Source organism: Pristiophorus japonicus, chromosome 7 (genome assembly GCF_044704955.1).
Source record: "Pristiophorus japonicus isolate sPriJap1 chromosome 7, sPriJap1.hap1, whole genome shotgun sequence".
NCBI lineage: Eukaryota > Metazoa > Chordata > Chondrichthyes > Pristiophoridae > Pristiophorus > Pristiophorus japonicus.
Genome location: NC_091983.1, coordinates 222535685 through 222555018, shown reverse-complemented (window position 1 = coordinate 222555018; position 19334 = coordinate 222535685). Strand labels below are relative to the sequence as shown.

The window sequence follows — 19334 nt, the reverse complement described above, 5'->3', positions numbered from 1 at the left end:
GCAGTGCAAGCTGCGAGGAGGATGCTAAGAGGCTGCAGGGGGACTTGGACAGGTTAGGTGAATGCATGGCAGATGCAGTATAATGTGGCTGAATGTGAGGTTATCTACTTTGGTGGCAAAAACAGGAAGGCAGATTATTATCTGAATGGTGACAGACTAGTAAAAGGGGAGGTGCAACGAGACCTGGGTGTCATGGTACATCAGTCATTGAAGGTAGGCAGCAGTTAGAGCAGGCAGTAAAGAAAGCAAATGGCATGCTGGCCTTCATAGCGAAGGGATTTGAGCAGGGAGGTTTTGCTGCAGTTGTACAGGGCCTTGGTGAGACCACACTTTTGAGTATTGTGTGCAGTTTTGGTCTCCTAATCTGAGGAAGGATGTGCTTGCTATTGAGGGAGTGCAGCAAAGGTTCACCTGACTGATTCTCGGGTTGGCAGGACTGACATATGAGGAAAGACTGGATCGACTAGGCTTATACTCACTGGAATTTAGAAGAATGAGAGGGGATCTCATAGAAATGCATAAAGTTCTGACGGGACTAGACAGGTTAGATGTTCCAGATGCTGGGGAAGTCCAGAACCAGGGGACACAGCCTAAGGATAAGGGGTAAGCCATATAGGACTGAGATGAGGAGAAACTTTTTCACCCAGAGTTGTGAACCTGTGAAATTCTCTACCACAGAAAGTTGTTGAGGCCAGTTCGTTGGACATATTCAAAAGGAAGTTAGATGTGGCCTTTACGGCTAAAGGGATCAGGGTCTATGGAGAGAAAGTAGGAATGGGGTACTGAAGTTGCATGATATTGAATGGCGGTGCAGGCTCGAAGGGCCGAATGGCCTCCTGCTGCACCTATTTTCTATGTTTCTGTTTCGCTTGCCCAAGTCCAGAGCTTAGATGCAGGTTGGCAGTCATAAGACTGAGGAATCCCAATTGCGCGCAGGAGTTTTGCTCGAGTTTAGCCAGTTAAAATCAAGCATTTTAGCAGAGTAGATCACTGGCGACCTTCCCAGTCTTAGCTCAGCTTGGACCACCCTCAAATTAGGACTTTGGTCTGCTGATTGGGAATAATCCCAGGCCCAGTAAGAAGGACATCAAGATGAGTCAGGTTGGCTACATGATATTGGAGGACTGTAGTTCTAAACCTCGAAGTATTGGTCTTGGGGCGGAGGGGAGAGACAGCGTAGTTTCATCAGAATGATATTGAGGCTTACAGGGTTGTTAGGAGGACTGGTTGTTTAAATGCGATCAGTGCCTGATGAGCTCTCGTTGGCTGAACATGTACTCTAAGCCTCTCGAGTTACATGAAATGTATGACTCCATTGTCGCCACAGCAGTGGTGGTAAAACTAATGGTGGTTTTACCATTAGAGGTGCCGTGCTTGAGCATTGTGATAGGCAATACACATATAGATGTGCGTGTGCTCATTAGCCTCCAGATAACAGTTATCAGTTGTAATCCCTAATCTTAGTTTCCTCATCACCAGTCGAATGCACATTTGCCTTCAGCATGGTGGAAGGGCCTATACACAGGGCATCGTGTGACGTTGGCAGCCACCTTGATGTTCTACAAGTCCAGTGCCATGTACCAGGCTTACTCATTAGCAGCTGCTAAGGCTCATGAAGGGTTTTTTGGCAGAGAGGTACGAGCTGAGAGATGTATTTCCTTTGCCTACCATGAGGCTGATTCCCTTTCCAGAGTATCCTGATGGGCTGATTTATGGCAGAACTACCAACATCCCACTTACCACTTCAGGAGTCGCAGCAAAGTGTTGAAGAGGCTGTAGTGAGAGCAAAATCATTCAAATTTTCTGGTTGTGTCTAAAGATCCAGCCATACTGGCAAAAGATGCTTCGAGACGATGAGAAAACGATAAAGGATCTGGCACATTGCCTCCTGAGCCTCCCCATAGTGATCTTCCAAGTCCTCCCCTTTCCTTAGACTCCATCCTTAGACTAGGTTTCTTCCTATCTGCAACCTGATGGTGCATCTACTCAAGTGGCAACAGGAGGACCCACCACCACCAATGATCAGTGCAGGAGATGGCCCAGTCTGAGAAAATCATATCACTCATCATAGGCAGTCCCTCGAGGAGGACTTGCATCCACTCCAAAAGTGAGTTCTCAGGTGACTGAACAGTCCAATATGGGAATTACAGTCTCTGTCGTAGGTGGGACAGACAGTGGTTGAAGGAAAGGGTGGGTGGGGAGTCTGGTTTGCCGCACGATACTTCCGCTGCCTGCGCTTGGTTTCTGAATGCTCTCGGCGTCGAGACTCTAGGTGCTCTCCCGGGTGCTCTTCCACTTAGGGCGGTCTTTTGGCCAGGGACTCCCAGGTGTCAGTGGGGATGTTGCACTTTATCAAGGAGGCTTTGAGGGTGTCCTTGAAACATTTCCTCTGCCCACCATATCACTACAACAACAGCAACTTGTATTTATATAGCGCCTTTAGCGTAGTCGGGGAGAGGGATGGAGTCATTGGCTAGGGGGCAAGGTATGTAGCGGGGACTGAAAACAATGGCCTCGGTCTTCCCAATATTCAATTGGAGAAAACTGGAGCTCCGGTTAAACTAGGAGACATTTTTTTGAGATGTGAACCCCAGTCCTGGCCCATTGCCTGAGGCTGGTCTCCATGTAAGATGGACACAAGAATCTAGAGCACAGTCAACCCCATCTGAACAAGGTAACCACCAAACCCTTGGTGGTACAAAGCAAAAGTCAGGCTGTAACATGGCAGATGAGTACAGCAGTACTAACTCCACCGCATTCTCTAGATTCAGTTTCCAGGGTTTTCCACAGCCCGAGCCACTTGATAGCGCTCACATACTACTGTCAGCTGTGGGTAGCACACTCTCCTGAGTTAGAAGGTTATGGGTTCAAGTCCCACTCCAGGAACTTGAGAACATAAATCTAGGCTGACACTCCAGTGCAGTGCTGAGGGAACGCTGCACTGTCAGAGGTGCCATCTTTCGGGTGAGACGTTAAACTGAGGCCCCGTCTGTCCCCTCGGGTGTACGTAAAAGATCCAATAGCACTATTTTGGAGAGCAGGGAAGTTATCTCCGATATCCTGGCCAATATTTATCCTTCAATCAACATAACATAAAAACAGATTATCTAGTCATTATCACATTGCTGTTTGTGGGAGTTTGCTTGTGTGCAAGTTGGCTGCTGAGTTTCCCACATTACAACAGTGACTACACTTCAAAAGTACTTCATTGGCTGTAAAGCGCTTTGAGACATCCGGTGGTCATGAAAGTCGCTATATAAATGCAAGTCTTTTTACAGTGTATCACATTTACAAGTTTTGTTTTTGGTCTTGGTATCTCAGGAAGGGCAATAAAATTTAAACTAGTGTCCATTCCTGTTGGTGCCTTCAGCTGCCTAGGTTCTAAGCTCAGGAATATCCTCCCTAAACTACTTCATTCTCTACAGCTTTCCTTCAGGACGCTCCTTAAAACCTACCTCTGACCAAGCTTTTGGTCACCTGTCCTAATATCTCTTGTGGCTTGGTGTCAAATTTTTGTCCGATTTATGTTCATTTGAAGCACCTTGGGAGGTTTTACTTTGTTAAGGCACTATATAAATGCAAGTTGCTGTTGTATATCTCTCAATGTTGTGATTTAGGATTCATCCACCAATGAAGCAACTATGCTAAAATCAGCCCGTTCCAAAATCTTGTCCCTTTCCAAATCTGCATGCCCACAAAATAAAAAGTAGAAGTACAAATAGGAGTGAGCTTTGAGGGCCACAGTTAGGCTAGCCTAATGTCTTCTATACCATGTATGCTCATCATCATAGGAAGTCCCTCGGAATTGAGGAAGACTTGCTTCCACTCTTGCCATGAGTTAGTTCTTGGGTGGCTGTACAGTCCAATACGAGAGCCACAGTCTCTGTCACATGTGGGACAGGTAGTCGTTGAGGGAAGGGGTGGTTGGGACTGGTTTGCTGCACGCTCTTTCCGCTACATGCTCTCGGCGACGAGACTCAAGGTGCTCAGCGCCCTCCTGGATGCATTTCCTCCACTTAGGGCGGTCGTTGGCCAGGGACTCCCAGGTGTCAGTGGGGATGTCGCACTTTATCAGGGAGGTTTTGAGGGTGTCCTTGTAACGTTTCCGCTGTGAATGTACTGTATATCAGCATATTGCAATCAAAAAAAAATTGTAATAAATAATGCCAGTAATTCATGGCAATGATAAATTGCAGTGGCACATGGAAGATCTTGAACCCGAGTTGATGGCTAAATGTGTGACTCCTGCCAAATACAGCAGAGTTGGCCAATAGTTACTGTCCTTGTTATCTTGTTCAATGCCTCCATGTGTTTTGTAAATGTAGTGACCAAAACTCTACTTATAAGTATGGTCCTGCCAAAGCTTAATAGTCAGGCTAGGCTTGTGTAAAGGAATGTTGTACATAATGCTATGCCTATGTACTTGTTTAAGGAGCTACCTCAATTGTGGCAGTCTGTGCAATCATGCCTAGTAACAGTATGAATTGTCGTTTTTAGGACAATCACAATCATTGAATGTGGAATGCGTTGTAATTAAATTTATTGGGTGCTAGAAATGTTTTGATCTTATTTTCCACTCTATTTTAGGCACTGTTGTTTGTATTCTCCATTTTACGAAAGGTAGCCTGGGATTATGGACGTCTTGCACTGGTCTCAGACGCTGACAGGTAATGGCATGGAGTGATGTTCCTGTATATTAATCACTTTATTTTTCAGTTACCTGTAGCGTGTACTAAAGATCAAGAGTATTTTTTAATCTTTCACTGGCTTTTTTTATGAGCAATGAAACATTCATTGTACTGAGATCATAGGAACAGGAGAAGGCCACATAGCCCCTAAAGCCTATTCTGCCAATCAATTAGATTATGACTGATCTGTACCTCAACTCCATTTACTTGCCTTTTCTCCATATCCCTTGATACTATTACCTAACAAAAATCTATCAATCTTAGTCTTGAAAATTTCAGTTGACCCAGCATCCACAGCCTTCGAGAGGAGAGTTTTCTAGAGTTTACATTGTACATTAATGATTTAGACGAGGGGATTAAATGTAGTATCTCCAAATTTGCAGATGACACCAAGTTGGGTGGCAGTGTGAGCTGCGAGGAGGATGCGATGAGGCTGCAGAGTGACTTGGATAGGTTAGGTGAGTGGGCAAATGCATGGCAGATGAAGTATAATGTGGATAAATGTGAGGTTATCCACTTTGGTGGTAAAAACAGAGAAACAGACTATTATCTGAATGGTGACAGATTAGGAAAAGGGAAGGTGCAACGAGATCTGGGTGTCATGGTACATCAGTCATTGAAGGTTGGCATGCAGGTACAGCAGGCGGTTAAGAAAGCAAATGGCATGTTTGTCTTCATAGCGAGGGGATTTGAGTACAGTGGCAGGGAGGTGTTGCTACAGTTGTACAAGGCCTTGGTGAGGCCACACCTGGAGTATTGTGTACAGTTTTGGTCTCCTAACTTGAGGAAGGACATTCTTGCTATTGAGGGAGTGCAGCGAAGATTCACCAGACTGATTCCCAGGATGGTGGGACTGACCTATCAAGAAAGACTGGATCAACTGGGCTTGTATTCACTGGAGTTCAGAAGAATGAGAGGGAACCTCATAGAAACGTTTAAAATTCTGACGGGTTTAGACAGGTTAGATGCAGGAAGAATGTTCCCAATGTTTGGGAAGTCCAGAACCAGGGGACTAAGGATAAGGGGTAAGCCATTTAGGACCAAGATGAGGAGAAACTTCTTCACCCAGAGAGTGGTGAACCTGTGGAATTCTCTACCACAGAAAGTAGTTGAGGCCAATTCACTAAATATATTCAAAAGGGAGTTCGATGAAGTCCTTACTACTCGGGGGATCAAGGGGTATGGTGAGAAAGCAGGAAGGGGGTACTGAAGTTTTATGTTCAGCCATGAACTCATTGAATGGCGGTGCAGGCTAGAAGGGCTGAATGGCCTGCTCCTGCACCTATTTTCTATATGTTTCTATGTATTTCCGTTATCCTTTGATATCGAAGTGTTTCCTGATTTCATTCCTGAATAGTCTAGCTATAGTTTTAAATTTATGTTCCCTTGTGGATTTCACACCTGAAGAAACAGTTTCTCGGTATCTAACCTATCAAATCCCTTTATCATTTTAAAGAACTTGGATTAGATCACCTCTTCAACCTTCTAAACTCAAGGGAAAACAAATCAAGTTCATGTAACCTGTCCTTTAAGCCCAGGTAACATTCTGGTGAATCTGTGGCCCGTTCATGGTAAATATATCCTTCCTGAGGTAGGGTGCCCAAAACTGAACGTTGTACTCTGGATGGTATCCAACCAGCATCCTCGCTTTTGTAACCTACCCCTCTTGAGATAAAGGCCAACATTCCATTAGCCTTTTGTGGAATCATAGAATGACACAGCATGGGACGGGGGGGGAGGGGGGCGGGCATTCAACCCATTGTGCCTGTGTCTACTCTGTGAAAGAGCTATCCAATTAGTCCCACTCCTCCTGCATTTCTCCATAGCCCTGCAAATCTTTCATTTTTTTTTATATTCCCTTTTGAAAGTTACTATTGAATCTGCCTCCACCACCTGCTTTCAGGCAAAACGTTCCCGATCATCATCATAAAATAAATTCTCCTCCTCTCTGGCAATGTCCCTATTGTAACTTCCTCCTCCCAACACACAACTTACTGCACCTCCAGATGACTTAGTATTATCTGAAAACTTATATATACGAACCCCTCCCCCCCCCCCCCCCCCCCCCCCCAGGAAGACCACTTGTCACATTCTGCCAATTGGAGAACATTCCCTTTATCCATCCTCTGCCTCTTACCTCCCAACCATTTCCCAATCCTCATCACAACAGTTAGTACTTAAATTTTTTTAATCTTTTCTGTTTTTGAAGATTTTCTTTAAACTGAGGTGGGAAACCTAATAGATGGAGGTTACTGCAAGGGAACTGAACTCATGGTGCTTCTGAGTGCCTGTCGTTTCAATGTAATCTGCTCAATCCATTTCTGCACACTGACTTTAATAACACCTTCCAACTTGTGCTATAACAGTACCACACACTATTTTAAGCAGAAGTATTCAAAGTGAATCCTAATTTCTGTGTAACATTTGATTCTAAAATGAGCACTGACTGACTTTCCCCCCCAACCCCCCTTATCTTTCTAACTTAAATATTCTGACTGGAATTGTTACATTTTTAAATCTTTGACATTTACTTTAATCAGTGCCTCTAATTGTTCTTATCATTGTTCATTCCGCTCTCCATGGACTGTACCATTAGTTCAAGGACAGCCCTACTCAAATTGTCTCATCAATCAAGTTCATAGGATTCAAGGCAAAGTGGCAAGTTGGATCAAAAATTGACTGAGGCGGGAAGCAATGGGTAATGGTTGATGGGTGTTTTAGTGACTCGAAGGCTGTTTAACGTGGGGTCCTGCAGGGCTCAGACTTGGTCCCTTGCTTTTGTGGTATATAACAATGATTTAGATTTGAATGTAGGGGGTATGATTAAGAAGTTTGCAGATGATACAAAAATTGGACGTGTGGTTCATGATGAAAAAGAAAGCTGTACACTGCAGGAAGGTATCAATGGACTGGGCAGCAGTGGCAAATGGAATTCAATCTGGAGAAGCGTGAGTTAATGCATTTGTGGAGGGCTGGCAAGGCAAGGGAATACACAATAAATGGTAGGACACTGAGAAATGTAGAGGAACAAAGGGACCTTGGAGTACATGTCCATAGATCCCTGAAGATAGCGGGACAAGTAGATCAGGTGATTAAGAAGGCATATGGAATGCTTGTCTTTATTAGCTGAGGCATAGAATATAAGAGTGGGGGGGGTGGGGTGATGCTTGAACTGTATAAAACACTGGTTAGGCCACAGCTAGAGTACTTCATGCAGTTCTGGTCACCACATTATAGGAAGGATGTGATTGCACAAATCATGCTTGACAAATCTTCTGGAATTTTTTGAGGATGTTTCCAGTAGAGTGGTCAAGGGGGAACCAGTTCATGTGGTGTATTTGGACTTTCAGAAGGCTTTCGACAAAGTCCCACACGAGATTAATGTGCAAAGTTAAAGCACATGGGATTGGGGGTAGTGTGCTGATGTGGATTGAGAACTGGTTGGCAGACAGGAACCAAAGAGTAGGAGTAAATGGATACTTTTCAGAATGGCAGGCAGTGACTAGTGGGGTACCACAAGGTTCTGTGCTGAGGCCCCAGCTGTTTACATTGTACATTAATGATTTAGACGAGGGGATTAAATATAGTATCTCCAAATTTGCGGATGACACTTAGTTGGGTGGCAGTGTGAGCTGCGAGGAGGATGCTATGAGGCTGCAGAGCGACTTGGATAGGTTAGGTGAGTGGGCAATTGCATGGCAGATGAAGTATAATGTGGATAAATGTGAGGTTATTCACTTTGGTGGTAAGAACAGAGAGACAGACTATTATCTGAATGGTGACAGATTAGGAAAAGGGGAGGTGCAATGAGACCTGGGTGTCATGGTACATCAGTCATTGAAAGTTGGCATGCAGGTACAGCAGGCGGTTAAGAAAGCAAATGGCATGTTGGCCTTCATAGCGAGGGGATTTGAGTACAGGGACAGGGAGGTGTTGCTACAGTTGTACAGGGCCTTGGTGAGGCCACACCTGGAGTATTGTGTACAGTTTTGGTCTCCTAACTTGAGGAAGGACATTCTTGCTATTGAGGGAGTGCAGCGAAGGTTCACCAGACTGATTCCGGGATAGAGGGACTGACATATCAAGAAAGACTGGATCAACTGGGCTTGTATTCACTGGAGTTCAGAAGAATGAGAGGGGATCTCATAGAAACGTTTAAAATTCTGACGGGTTTAGACAGGTTAGATGCAGGAAGAATGTTCCCGATGTTGGGGAAGTCCAGAACCAGAGGTCACAGTCTAAGGATAAGGGGTAAGCCATTTAGGACCGAGATGAGGAGAAACTTCTTCACCCAGAGAGTGGTGAACCTGTGGAATTCTCTACCACAGAAAGTTGTTGAGGCCAATTCACTAAATATATTCAAAAGGGAGTTAGATGAAGTCCTTGCCACTGGCGAGAAAGCAGGAATGGGGTACTGAAATTGCATGTTCAGCCATGAACTCATTGAATGGTGGTACAGGCTCAAAGGGCCGAATGGCCTACTCCTGCACCTATTTTCTATGTTTCTATGAGAGGGTACAGAGGAGATTTACGAGGATGTTGCCTGGACTGGAGAATTTTAACTGAGGAAAGATTGGATAGGCTTGGTTTGATTTCTTTCGAACAGAGGTGGCTGAAGGAAGGCCTAATTGAGGTATATAAAAATTGAGGGGCCCAGATAGAGTGAATAGGAAGGACCTATTTCCCTTAGCAGAGGGGTAAACAAACAGGGGGCGGGGTGGGGAGGCATAGATTTAAAGTAATTGGAAGTTTAGAGGGGACTTGAGGGGATTTTTCTTCACCCAGAGGTTGGAGGAGGTCTGGAACTCACTGCCTGAAAGAGTGTTAGAGGCATAAATCCTCACCACATTAAAAACAATACTTGGATGTGTACTTGAAGTGATGTAACCTATAGGGCTGCGGCTTAAGAGCTGGAAATTGAGATTAGGCTGGATAGCTCTTTGTCGGTCGGCGTGAACACAATGGGCCGAAATGGCCTCCTTCCGTGTTGTTGATTTCGATGATTCATAGAATAAATCATTTTGGCAATGAAGTTCTAATATGTGAACAAGGAATACGGTAGCGGTTAGGGTTTGGAAATGCTATTTTGTGAGTTACTGTGGCAGGCTGCTCAATTTCAGTATTTAAGGAGCACATGGAGGGGGGAGAATGGAACAGAAATATCTATCGAAAGTACAAAAGCAAAATACTGCGGATGCTGGTAATGTGAAATAAAAACAAAAAATGCTGGGAACCCTCAGTAGGTCAAGCAGCTTCTGTGGAGAGAAACAGAGTTAACGTTTCAGGTCAATGATCTTTCGAAAGTGCATTTTTACTTGTGTGCCTAAGCACTATTCCACACAACCCTTATTCCTCAACCCCACCCACCATCGCAGCCCCACCAACCCAGGCTGTCATATTGTCAATTGTTTGTAAAACGGATGAGTCTCAATTTAACAAAAGAAATAGGAGCAGGAGTAGGCCATACGGCCCCTCGAGCCTGCTCCACCATTCAATACGATCATAGCTGATCTTCGACCTCCACGCCACTTCCCCACCCAATCTTCATATTCCTTGATTTCCCTCGACTCCAAAAATCTATCTATCTCAGCCTTGAATATATTCAGAGACTCAGCATCCACAGCAGAGAATTCCAAAGATTCACAACCCTCTGTGAAGAAATTCCTCCTCATCTCAGTCTTAAATGGCCTACCCCTTATCCTGAGACTATTCTCTATCCAGGGGAAGCAACCTCTCAGCATCTACCCTGTCAATCTCCTTCAGAATCTTGTATGTTTCAATGAGATCACCTCTCATTCTTCTAAACTCCAGAGAGTATAAGCCATTCTACATCATCTCTCATCAAAAGACAGCCCTCTGATCACAGAAATCAATCTAGTGCACTTCCATTGTACCACCTCCAAGGCAAATATATCCTTCCTTAGATAAGGAGACCAAAACTCTGCATAGTAGTCCAGGTGTGATCTCAGCAAGGCCCTGTACCATTGTAGGAAGACTTCCTGACTCTTGTACTTCACCCCCCTTGCAATAAAGGATAACATGCCATTTGCCTTCCTTATTACTTGCTGTACCTGCATGCTAGCATTCGGTGTTTCTTGCACAAGGATACCCAAATCTCTCTGAACACCAACATTTAAGTTTCTCACCATTTAAAACATATTCTGTGTTTCTATTCTTCCTACCAAAGTGAATAACCTCACATTTCCCTACATTATACTCCATCTGCCACCTTACTGCCCACTCACTTAGTCTATCTTTATCTCTTTGCAGACACTTCTCACAGCTTACTGTCCCACCGAGCTTTGTATTGTCAGCAAACTTAGATACATTACACTCAGTCCCTTCATCTAGGTCATTAATATAGATTGTAAATAACTGAGGACCCAGCATTAATCCTTGTGGCACCTCACTAGTTATAGCCTGCCAACCTGAAAAGGTTTATCTGTACTCTGTTTTCTGTCCGTTAACCAATCCTCTATCCGTGCTAATACATTACCTCCAAACCCATTGTTATGTAATGATGTATGTATCGTCCCAGTACCTTAAATGTAATGTAAGTACTATGCCCCGTGCCCCGGGGAGCAGCAGCCTGTGGAGTGATGAAGTCTTCCCAGCTCCCACGGACCGTCCCCATCCACCTCCGGCCGAGGAGTGTCGGCCCATCGCCTGCAACGACCCACAGAGGTAAAGCGTGCGTCTCGTCCCCTTGGGATACCTGCCAATGACTTCGACCTGCAGCACCAAGCAAATAATCTACACAGTCTCGAACCCGGCAGGCACTGTCCACAGGATAGCGCCCACCACGGACAAAACTGCAGAACGTGGCTCTGCCCGGGGCAGAGAGCACGGACCTCGGGATCCTGGAACTCTGAGTCCGCCGAGGGGGGCCAATCAAGCAGCACCATGCTGGCGCTGTGGAGGAAGCCATGGGGCTCACCGGTGCAGGTTTGCGGAGTACACGTGCAATACCTGCCACGTTAAAGGCCACCTTCAGCATATGTGTAAAAGAAATCGGACTCACCATGTGGCTGAGGAGATGGGGGATGATCCACTGTTCAGCGAGGAGCAGGTAGAAGAAGATGAGGTGCTTGGACTGTATACGTGCACCGACGATTCGCCCCCAGTGATAAGTGAAGTAAAAATCAACGGAGTCCCAGTGAGTATGGAAATGGACACGGGCTCGGGTCCGTCGTTGATGAGTCGGAGAACTTTTGATAAACTGTGGATTAACCCAGCTGCACAGTCACGGCGAAGCTGCGTACTTACACCAGGGAACTGATACCTGTTCTTGGCAGAGCGATGGTGCAGGTATCCCAAGGGGACGAGACACACGCTTTACCTCTGTGGGACGTTGCAGGCGATGGGCCAACACTCCTCGGCCGGAGGTGGATGGGGACGGTCCGTGGGAGCTGGGAAGACTTCTTCACTCCACAGGCTGCCGTGCCCCGGGTCACCAGAGAGCAGCGCCGACCGAGCTGGAGCTGCAGCCTCAATCCCCAGACCCGGACCTCAGAGACCCTGCAGCCCCAGCCCCCAGAAGGGCCTAGTTGGGGGGGGGGGGGGTTGAGCCGGCGGGGCGCTGCGGGTGGGGTGCTGAGGGATCCAGGGGCCGGCGGTTCGGAAGGGCCCCACAGAGGAAGAGGCCGTTGGGCGGGCCCCGCCGAGGAGCTGGTAGCGTCGGCCGGCGTCCATGGCCGCCGCGGGGGGACGCGGCAAGTGCGGCCGCTCGAGAGGCCACGACGGCCGCAGGAGAGGTGGCAGCGGAGGGTGCGACGGCGGAGGGCATCCGGAGCGGCGGCGATGAAGATGGCGGCATCGTGTCGGAGCTGCAGAGCATCAAAGATGGCGGCACCCAAGGAGAAGCCTCGTGGAATCCTCCTGCATCAAAGATGGTGCCTTAAAAAGGAAATGCACCCAGGAGTCTTAAAAGGGCCTTACAAAGAGGTGGTCCCCACAAAGGACTTCTGTTTGGCAGAGCGAGTCTAAAATGAGCTATGTTAATGTGAGATAGTGAATTTATAATAAGAATTACTTTTTTTATGCTGAATGGCCACTGTATTTGTGTAAAATAATGGATGAAGTACAATTAATGATAACGGCTAACAAGGAAATCAAGGTTCCGCTACCAGTCAATAACCAGTTAATGTACTAGATAATATGTACCATACTAACGCACTGTCTATGCCCACCTGCCTTCTGTTGGACAAGTGTGATGTTATGTAATGATGTGTGTATCGTTGTCCTTCGTCCGGGTGGAGGTGGTGGGGGGGGGAAGGAAGGGGAAGGTGATGTTATGTAATGATGTGTGTATCGTCCCAGTACCTTAAATGTAATGTAAGTACTATGCCACACCACAGAGGGCGCTGCGGTGGGAAACCCTGGTAGTACCTGTAACAAGGGCTATATAAGGCTGACCACCACACCTGGGAGGCACTCTGGAGCTGAACAATAAAGGACGAAGGTCACAGCAGTTAGACTTACACCAGACCGTGTGGAATCAGTGATTTGTGTGCTACATACACCACACCCATGATCCTTTATCTTGTGGTGTAATCTTTTATGTGGCACCTTATAAAATGCCTTTTGGAAATCCAAATGTACTACATCCACTAGTTCCCCTTTATCTACCTTGCTAGTAACATCCTCAAAAACCTCTAATAAATTTGTCAAACACTATTTCCCTTTCATAAAACCATGTTGACTCCCGCTAATCTAAATGCCTTGATACCACTTTCTTAACAATGGATTCCAGCATTTACCCGATGACTGATGTCAGGCTAACTGGCCTGTAGTTCTCTGTTTTCCCTCTCTTGAATAGCGGTGTTACATTTGCTACCTTCCAATCTGCTGGGATCGTTCTAGAATCTAGGAAATTTTGAAAGATCAAAACCAATGCATCCACTATTTCTGCAGCCACTTCTTTTCGAACCCTGGGATGTGGGCAGTCAGGTCCAGGGGATTTGTCGGCTTATAGTCCCATTAGTTTCTCTAGTACATTTCTTCTACTTTTTTTAATTACATTAAGTTCCTCACCCTCATTAGACCCTTGGTTCCCCATTATGTTAGGTATGCTCTTTACGTCGTCCACTGTGAAGACAGATCCAAAATATTCGTTTAGCGTTTCTGCCATTTCCTTATTCCCCATAATTATTTTTCCTGCCGTCACTTATGTTCTTCTTTCACAATAGCACCAGGTGAATAGGCTTGACAAATGGTCACCACTATTCACAAGAGACAAAACATATTTACATAATTTTTTCAAAATATCCAAATAAAAAATAGAAGTAAGTCAGTCCTACCCTACCTTCATCTTCAGTGCGGGAGGCCACTCGGCCTGGGATAGGGCGGGATGCACCAGCAGCTGGTATGATGATGATCGGGTCCCACGCTGCGGCAATACAGAGGCTGGGGGCGAGGAGCTACTGCGCATGTGCGCACACTCCAACGAGCATGTGCAGAAGTCCCGGCGCTGTTTTCAGCGCGGGATGCTGGCTCCGCCCCTGACCCGACAGGCCACGCTGCGTGAAGACCCAGGAGAGGCCGGACAGCGGCCAAAGTGGGCAGCGACTTTTTTTTAAATTTTTTTTAAATTCCCGCCTCCTTGGAGCACTTTTCAACACAGAAAAACAGCACATCTCCGGTGAGTGTGCCGAAAAAAGGGGTGGGCCAATTTTGAACTTGGAATAAGGGGCCGCCCATTTAAAACTGAGATGAGGAGGAATTTCTTCTGCGGATTGTAAATCTATGGAATTTTCTGCCCCAGAGAGCTGTGGAGGCTGGGTCGTTGAGTATATTTGAGGCAGAGATAGACAGATTTTTGAACGATAAGGGAGTAAAGGGTTATGGGGAGTGGGCAGGGAAGTGGAGCTGAGTCCATGATCAGATCAGCCATGATCTTATTGAATGGCGGAGCAGGCTCGAGGGGCCAAATGGCCTACTCCTGCTCCTATTTCTTATGTTCTTGACTATTTGCCACTTGACTACATGGCCGGTCTGTATCTCAACTCTATTTACCCACCTTGGTTCTGAAACTCTTAATACTCTTGCCTAACCAAAATCTAGCAAACTCCGTTTTGAAATTTTCAATTGATCTCAGCCTCAGAAGCTTTTTGGGGGAGAGTTTTCTAGATTTCCACGACCCTTTGTGTGAAGAAGTGTTTCCAGACATCACCCCTGAACAACCTTGCTCTAATTTTAAGGTTATGCCCCCTTGTTCTGGATTCCCTCCCCACTAGAGGAAATAGTTTCTATCTACTCTATCAATTCCTTTAATCATTTTAAGCATATCTGGCCTGAATGTTTGTTACTTGTTTGCTTTTAAATTTTGCACAATCGCATTTGTATGGCCTCTGAAGACCACGGTTCATGAGACTCTGTTCCATGTAACACTTTCTAGGTTTGATTTTGCTGCATCATTTACTCTTGTTTTGTCTGCTTCCTTGAATGAATCCCAATTCCATGTTTTAAGAGATCAATCATACTTGCATGGCCTTCAACGCCACTACTCTGACATCGGATTGGATCCTATTATTTATTAGAATTTTGGGTGGTTTTATGATGCTGCTCATTTTTGAGTTTCCATCCATGATGCCTTTTCTTTCCAGCCAGAGACTCGCCCAGTTTCTCTTTATGCTCCCTGACTAATGTCATCATGGATTCTGTATCTAGTGTACACCAGATTGCTTGTAAAATTTAAATTCTGATGTTCCTTACAAAGGCTGAAAATCTCAGAAGAAAAATTTCTTGCTGATCCAACCAGAATGTAACACAGCTTAAAGTCCAAGGAAGTGGAGGGCAGAATTCCCCTCTGGAGACCCCTACAAGCTGAATTTAGCTGTTACTAAAAATTTTGTCCCGACATTTAAAAAAAAATGTTTTTTTAAACTTCCAACCCAGAATATCTCTTGGTACCTGAGATTGGCCAGCTCCAACTGATTGCTCTTAGAAGCCGAGACTAACTGCTGTCTAACTCCAGAGCTGGGTTAATGTTAACGCATGTTATTCAGATCTCTCAAAATGCTACTTTAATCTGGTTTAAACAATAATCAGCAGGCCAAGATCTGAATGTCCTCATCATAGGCAGTCCCTCGAATCGAGGATGACTTGCTTCCATGTCAAAAAGTTCACGGGTATTTCAATGAAGGACCTAAAATTCCAGGTCCGAACTAAATCTTGAAGGGTGGAAGATGCCAAGACGACCGGAGACCAGCTCTGCTGCACGAACCTATTGTGTGCACATGTCGCAGTGTGGCCTGGCCCATGCTGCCCCTGGGCCCGAACTCACGCCTCTCCTGGGCCCCAATCACATCACTCTACAAGCTCGCTGCTCCTTCGCCCCGACCTCACTGCTCCTTCAGTACCTGCCCACGCTTCAATCTCTGATCTCCGACCTGGACCTTGGTGACGTCCCTTTTCACTGTCGTTGCTCTCCTGCTCCAGCGTGCTACTCCCTGGAGTGGTATGCTGCCACGCTGCTCCTTCCGCTCCCCGGCCTGCTCCGATGGAGCTCACAGGCCGGGGGCCGCACAGACAATAGGTCTGAATGTCGAGCCGAGATGGATCAATGTACATGAGGATCTCAAAGGCATTAATACTACTTTTATTTGCATGCATTATATGCTAACTGGAAGTAAAAGACTATCTTACGTGGATATACTTTTAGTGTGAAGTGCTCCCTTTGCTTAGGCATCCTCCCTGCTGCAAACTCCAGTTAAGAGAAAACAATAAACTAATTGAGATAGACATTTTCCCCCTTCTAACCTCACTCCCTGCCCCAAAACAACCCAAAATGGAGATGCCATCATCCAACACTAAACTGAACATCCCATCTACTCTGTCCAGGTGGGTGATGAGGTTCTGAGGCAATATTTGTAGATTGGAGTTGCCCTGGATTTCTTCCCTCAACCAATGCCAGCAGAAAATGGTCACCAAGTTTGCTCACGTTAGTGACAACACATCAAAGTATTCAATTGGATGTGAAGACCATTGAGATAAAGCATACGTGCACTGTCATCCACCCTCCCTCCCTTGTGATGAGAGTATACTTTGTTATTCGGAAAGATCCTAGCCTTCCTTTGCTGGTTCCCATTGTTACCAGTATGGCAAGACAGTGAGGGTATTTTCCTGCAGCACAGCAAGTTGAGAGCCAGCATAAACCTTTTCATAATTGATCGCACAGACGGCCTGTCATCTCCTAATAAAGATCAAGTGATGTATACACACACCCGTCCGCCCGCCCGTCTTCGGTCAACTTACAACATGAATTGTGCCTTAAGATCATTCCCAATGCTGGACTGTTGTGTGATGAAGGAGCTTGTTCTCGATGCCACGCTGTGTTGATTTTATTTAATGCCTTATGGTTGTGAACACCCACTCTTTAGTGGTTCCTGGGCCCCTTGTCCTATCTTGTAACACGTGCTTCTGTTGCATTGCTCAATTTGTTGGGGAGGGGTGGTGCAGGTTGGAACTTGCTTAGTTGCAGATATATACAGGTTAGTTTTTAGCCATGCCAAACCCCCTTCCTGCCCTCACCAGAATGAAGGTCCGCAGAAGAACATTTCAGCTGAACGGTTGATTAACAACTCCTAGCCATCTGAATTTCCAGGGCGGTATGGCATCTGGAGACTGAGGGTTGAGATTGAGGTTGGTGTTCTGACAAATAAGGTCCAATGAGACGAGAACCTCCTTTATTTGAACCCATCTGTTAATCTTGAAGTGAGACATGCATGTAATCATCACATCTGACTGGTATTTTCACGTATGTTACATGACCTTTGACCCAATAGAAAATTTTGGCACAATCTAGATCGGAGTTATTTAGAAACTACATGCCTACTCATATTTTTCAGCAATTGGCACATCATTAAAAACCTAGCACGGTGATATTTTCACTTAATTAGCAGTCCTACTCCATGCTTAAACGGTCGTGGGTTTAGTAAACATCAACTAAAGTAGAGCTGCTTTCAGTGATCATCTTTGCCACAAATTCTACTGTGTCAATTATGGGATTGAAGAATAACCAAGCTTTGGTGCAGCTGTGAAGGGTACCAAGCAGACTCTTACTGTTTATAAAACACATACCTGAGCTGGGACCAGGAGCTCGGGTGCCAGTCTTATCTTTTGAGCCTCGCAATTAGTTTTTTTGATTCATACCAAAGACAGAACAGGGTTGTTGATGGTTGCTACAGGCTGGGTATTGGAGATGTAGTGGACCCTGTGTATCAAAGTGCTGTGTTTTTACAGGTCCCGGGTGACTGCTAATTAAGAATTGCCAAATCTAATAATTGTTCATTCCTGTGCTCATTCACTCACCACTATTATTTCTACAGCTCTTCGACTGCAATAGGAATTATACTTGCTCATTTAAAAAAATTGTCGTATCCTTTCTTAATCTTTGATTATTACCTAATAAAATTGTGTAAATTTCTTAATCCTTGTACATTAATGATGCAAGCTGACTGCCAATAGATAAATGAGCTGAAGGCTGAGTAAAACTATTTGCCTATCTGTCTTGAGGTCACTATTTCATGTCACTGTCTGTCCAAGATTCAGATGATAGAAACTGTTACCACTTGCCTTTTACAGTTGGAATACATTTGAGCCCCTTGATTTAGATTGCTGCTGTGAGCCTTAAGGAGCTGGTCATGTGCCATGCCATAATATGGTATCCCGATTCACTTTCCCAGCTGTAACCCAAGCTTTGCTAATGCACAATTCTCAACCATTATATATTTTTCCTGTGCCTTTCCCATGAACTTTTCTTCCTCTGCTCCCTCTTACTGTTGAGGTATCCATTTCCACCTCCAGATTCATTAACTTGCAGTGGTGCAGCTCCACAATGCCAAATACCATCTGCTACTGTGTGACCCTCAAGTGTGTGCTGGCAGGCTATTCAATTGTTGCAGGCATCATGGCTGCACCTAATTCTATTTCCGTCTCGTCACTCACCTCCCTGGCTCGCACATGGGTTGGCGGAGGTAACCGTAGCCTCTACCAACATCCCAGGTGAGACCAGGTAACTCAGCACAGAGTTAACCTCTTATTCCCCAATTGATAATTCAACTGTATTAACCTTCAGAACTTTTTACTTGGAGAATAGGTCATTGTAGACCACTGTTTCCTATGTGAATCGCTTGTAGAACTCATATGAAAAATTAGTGCTAAACTTGATCCAGAAGTTTGAAAGTACTGCTTAATTTGACAAACTGTTTTATTTTGAAGTAATTTGAATGTTTTGATTTTAAAAACATGGACGTTTCTAGTTTTCTGGGAGATATGGTCATGCCCAAGTGGCTGGACATCCATTCAAACCCAGATTTTTGCTCCAAGAGTTGCTGTCCTCAACTCTAGTACTCATTTCTTTGTAAAATTCCTTCAATGCAGACATAGTTTTCCTCTACTTCCAGATTGTTCTTGCAAACAGCTAACTGGGTATTAATACTGTGAGCTCGTGTCCTGCTAAAATTTGTTTGTACTATATTGACTATTTTTGTAAAATGTAATCTAGTTGCAGGTTTCAAATGCTCTACATAAACTTTTGTCTCGGTAATGCCAAAGTAACCCTGATTCCAATTTCTCACCACTTAGCATTAAAAGCTACCGTCTCCTGAATCCCCTGCAAACAATCCCATTTTGCTCCTCCACCTT

At 45.3% G+C, this 19334-nt stretch overlaps 2 protein-coding genes across 7 annotated transcripts in view; one reads left to right on the top strand and one right to left on the bottom strand.

Moving 5' to 3' along the window:
• Positions 1 to 19334, top strand: part of LOC139267477 (CSC1-like protein 2) — a 297646-nt gene that overhangs the window by 146774 nt on the left and 131538 nt on the right. For all 6 annotated transcript variants that reach the window (XM_070885844.1, XM_070885847.1, XM_070885848.1 and 3 more), the window contains exon 3: positions 4588 to 4667. In XM_070885844.1, the coding sequence (XP_070741945.1) occupies positions 4588 to 4667 (80 nt within the window). The remainder of the gene's footprint in view (positions 1 to 4587; positions 4668 to 19334) is intronic.
• Positions 1 to 19334, bottom strand: part of mrpl14 (mitochondrial ribosomal protein L14) — a 271243-nt gene that overhangs the window by 160699 nt on the left and 91210 nt on the right. The gene's annotated exons all lie outside the window — the stretch shown is intronic.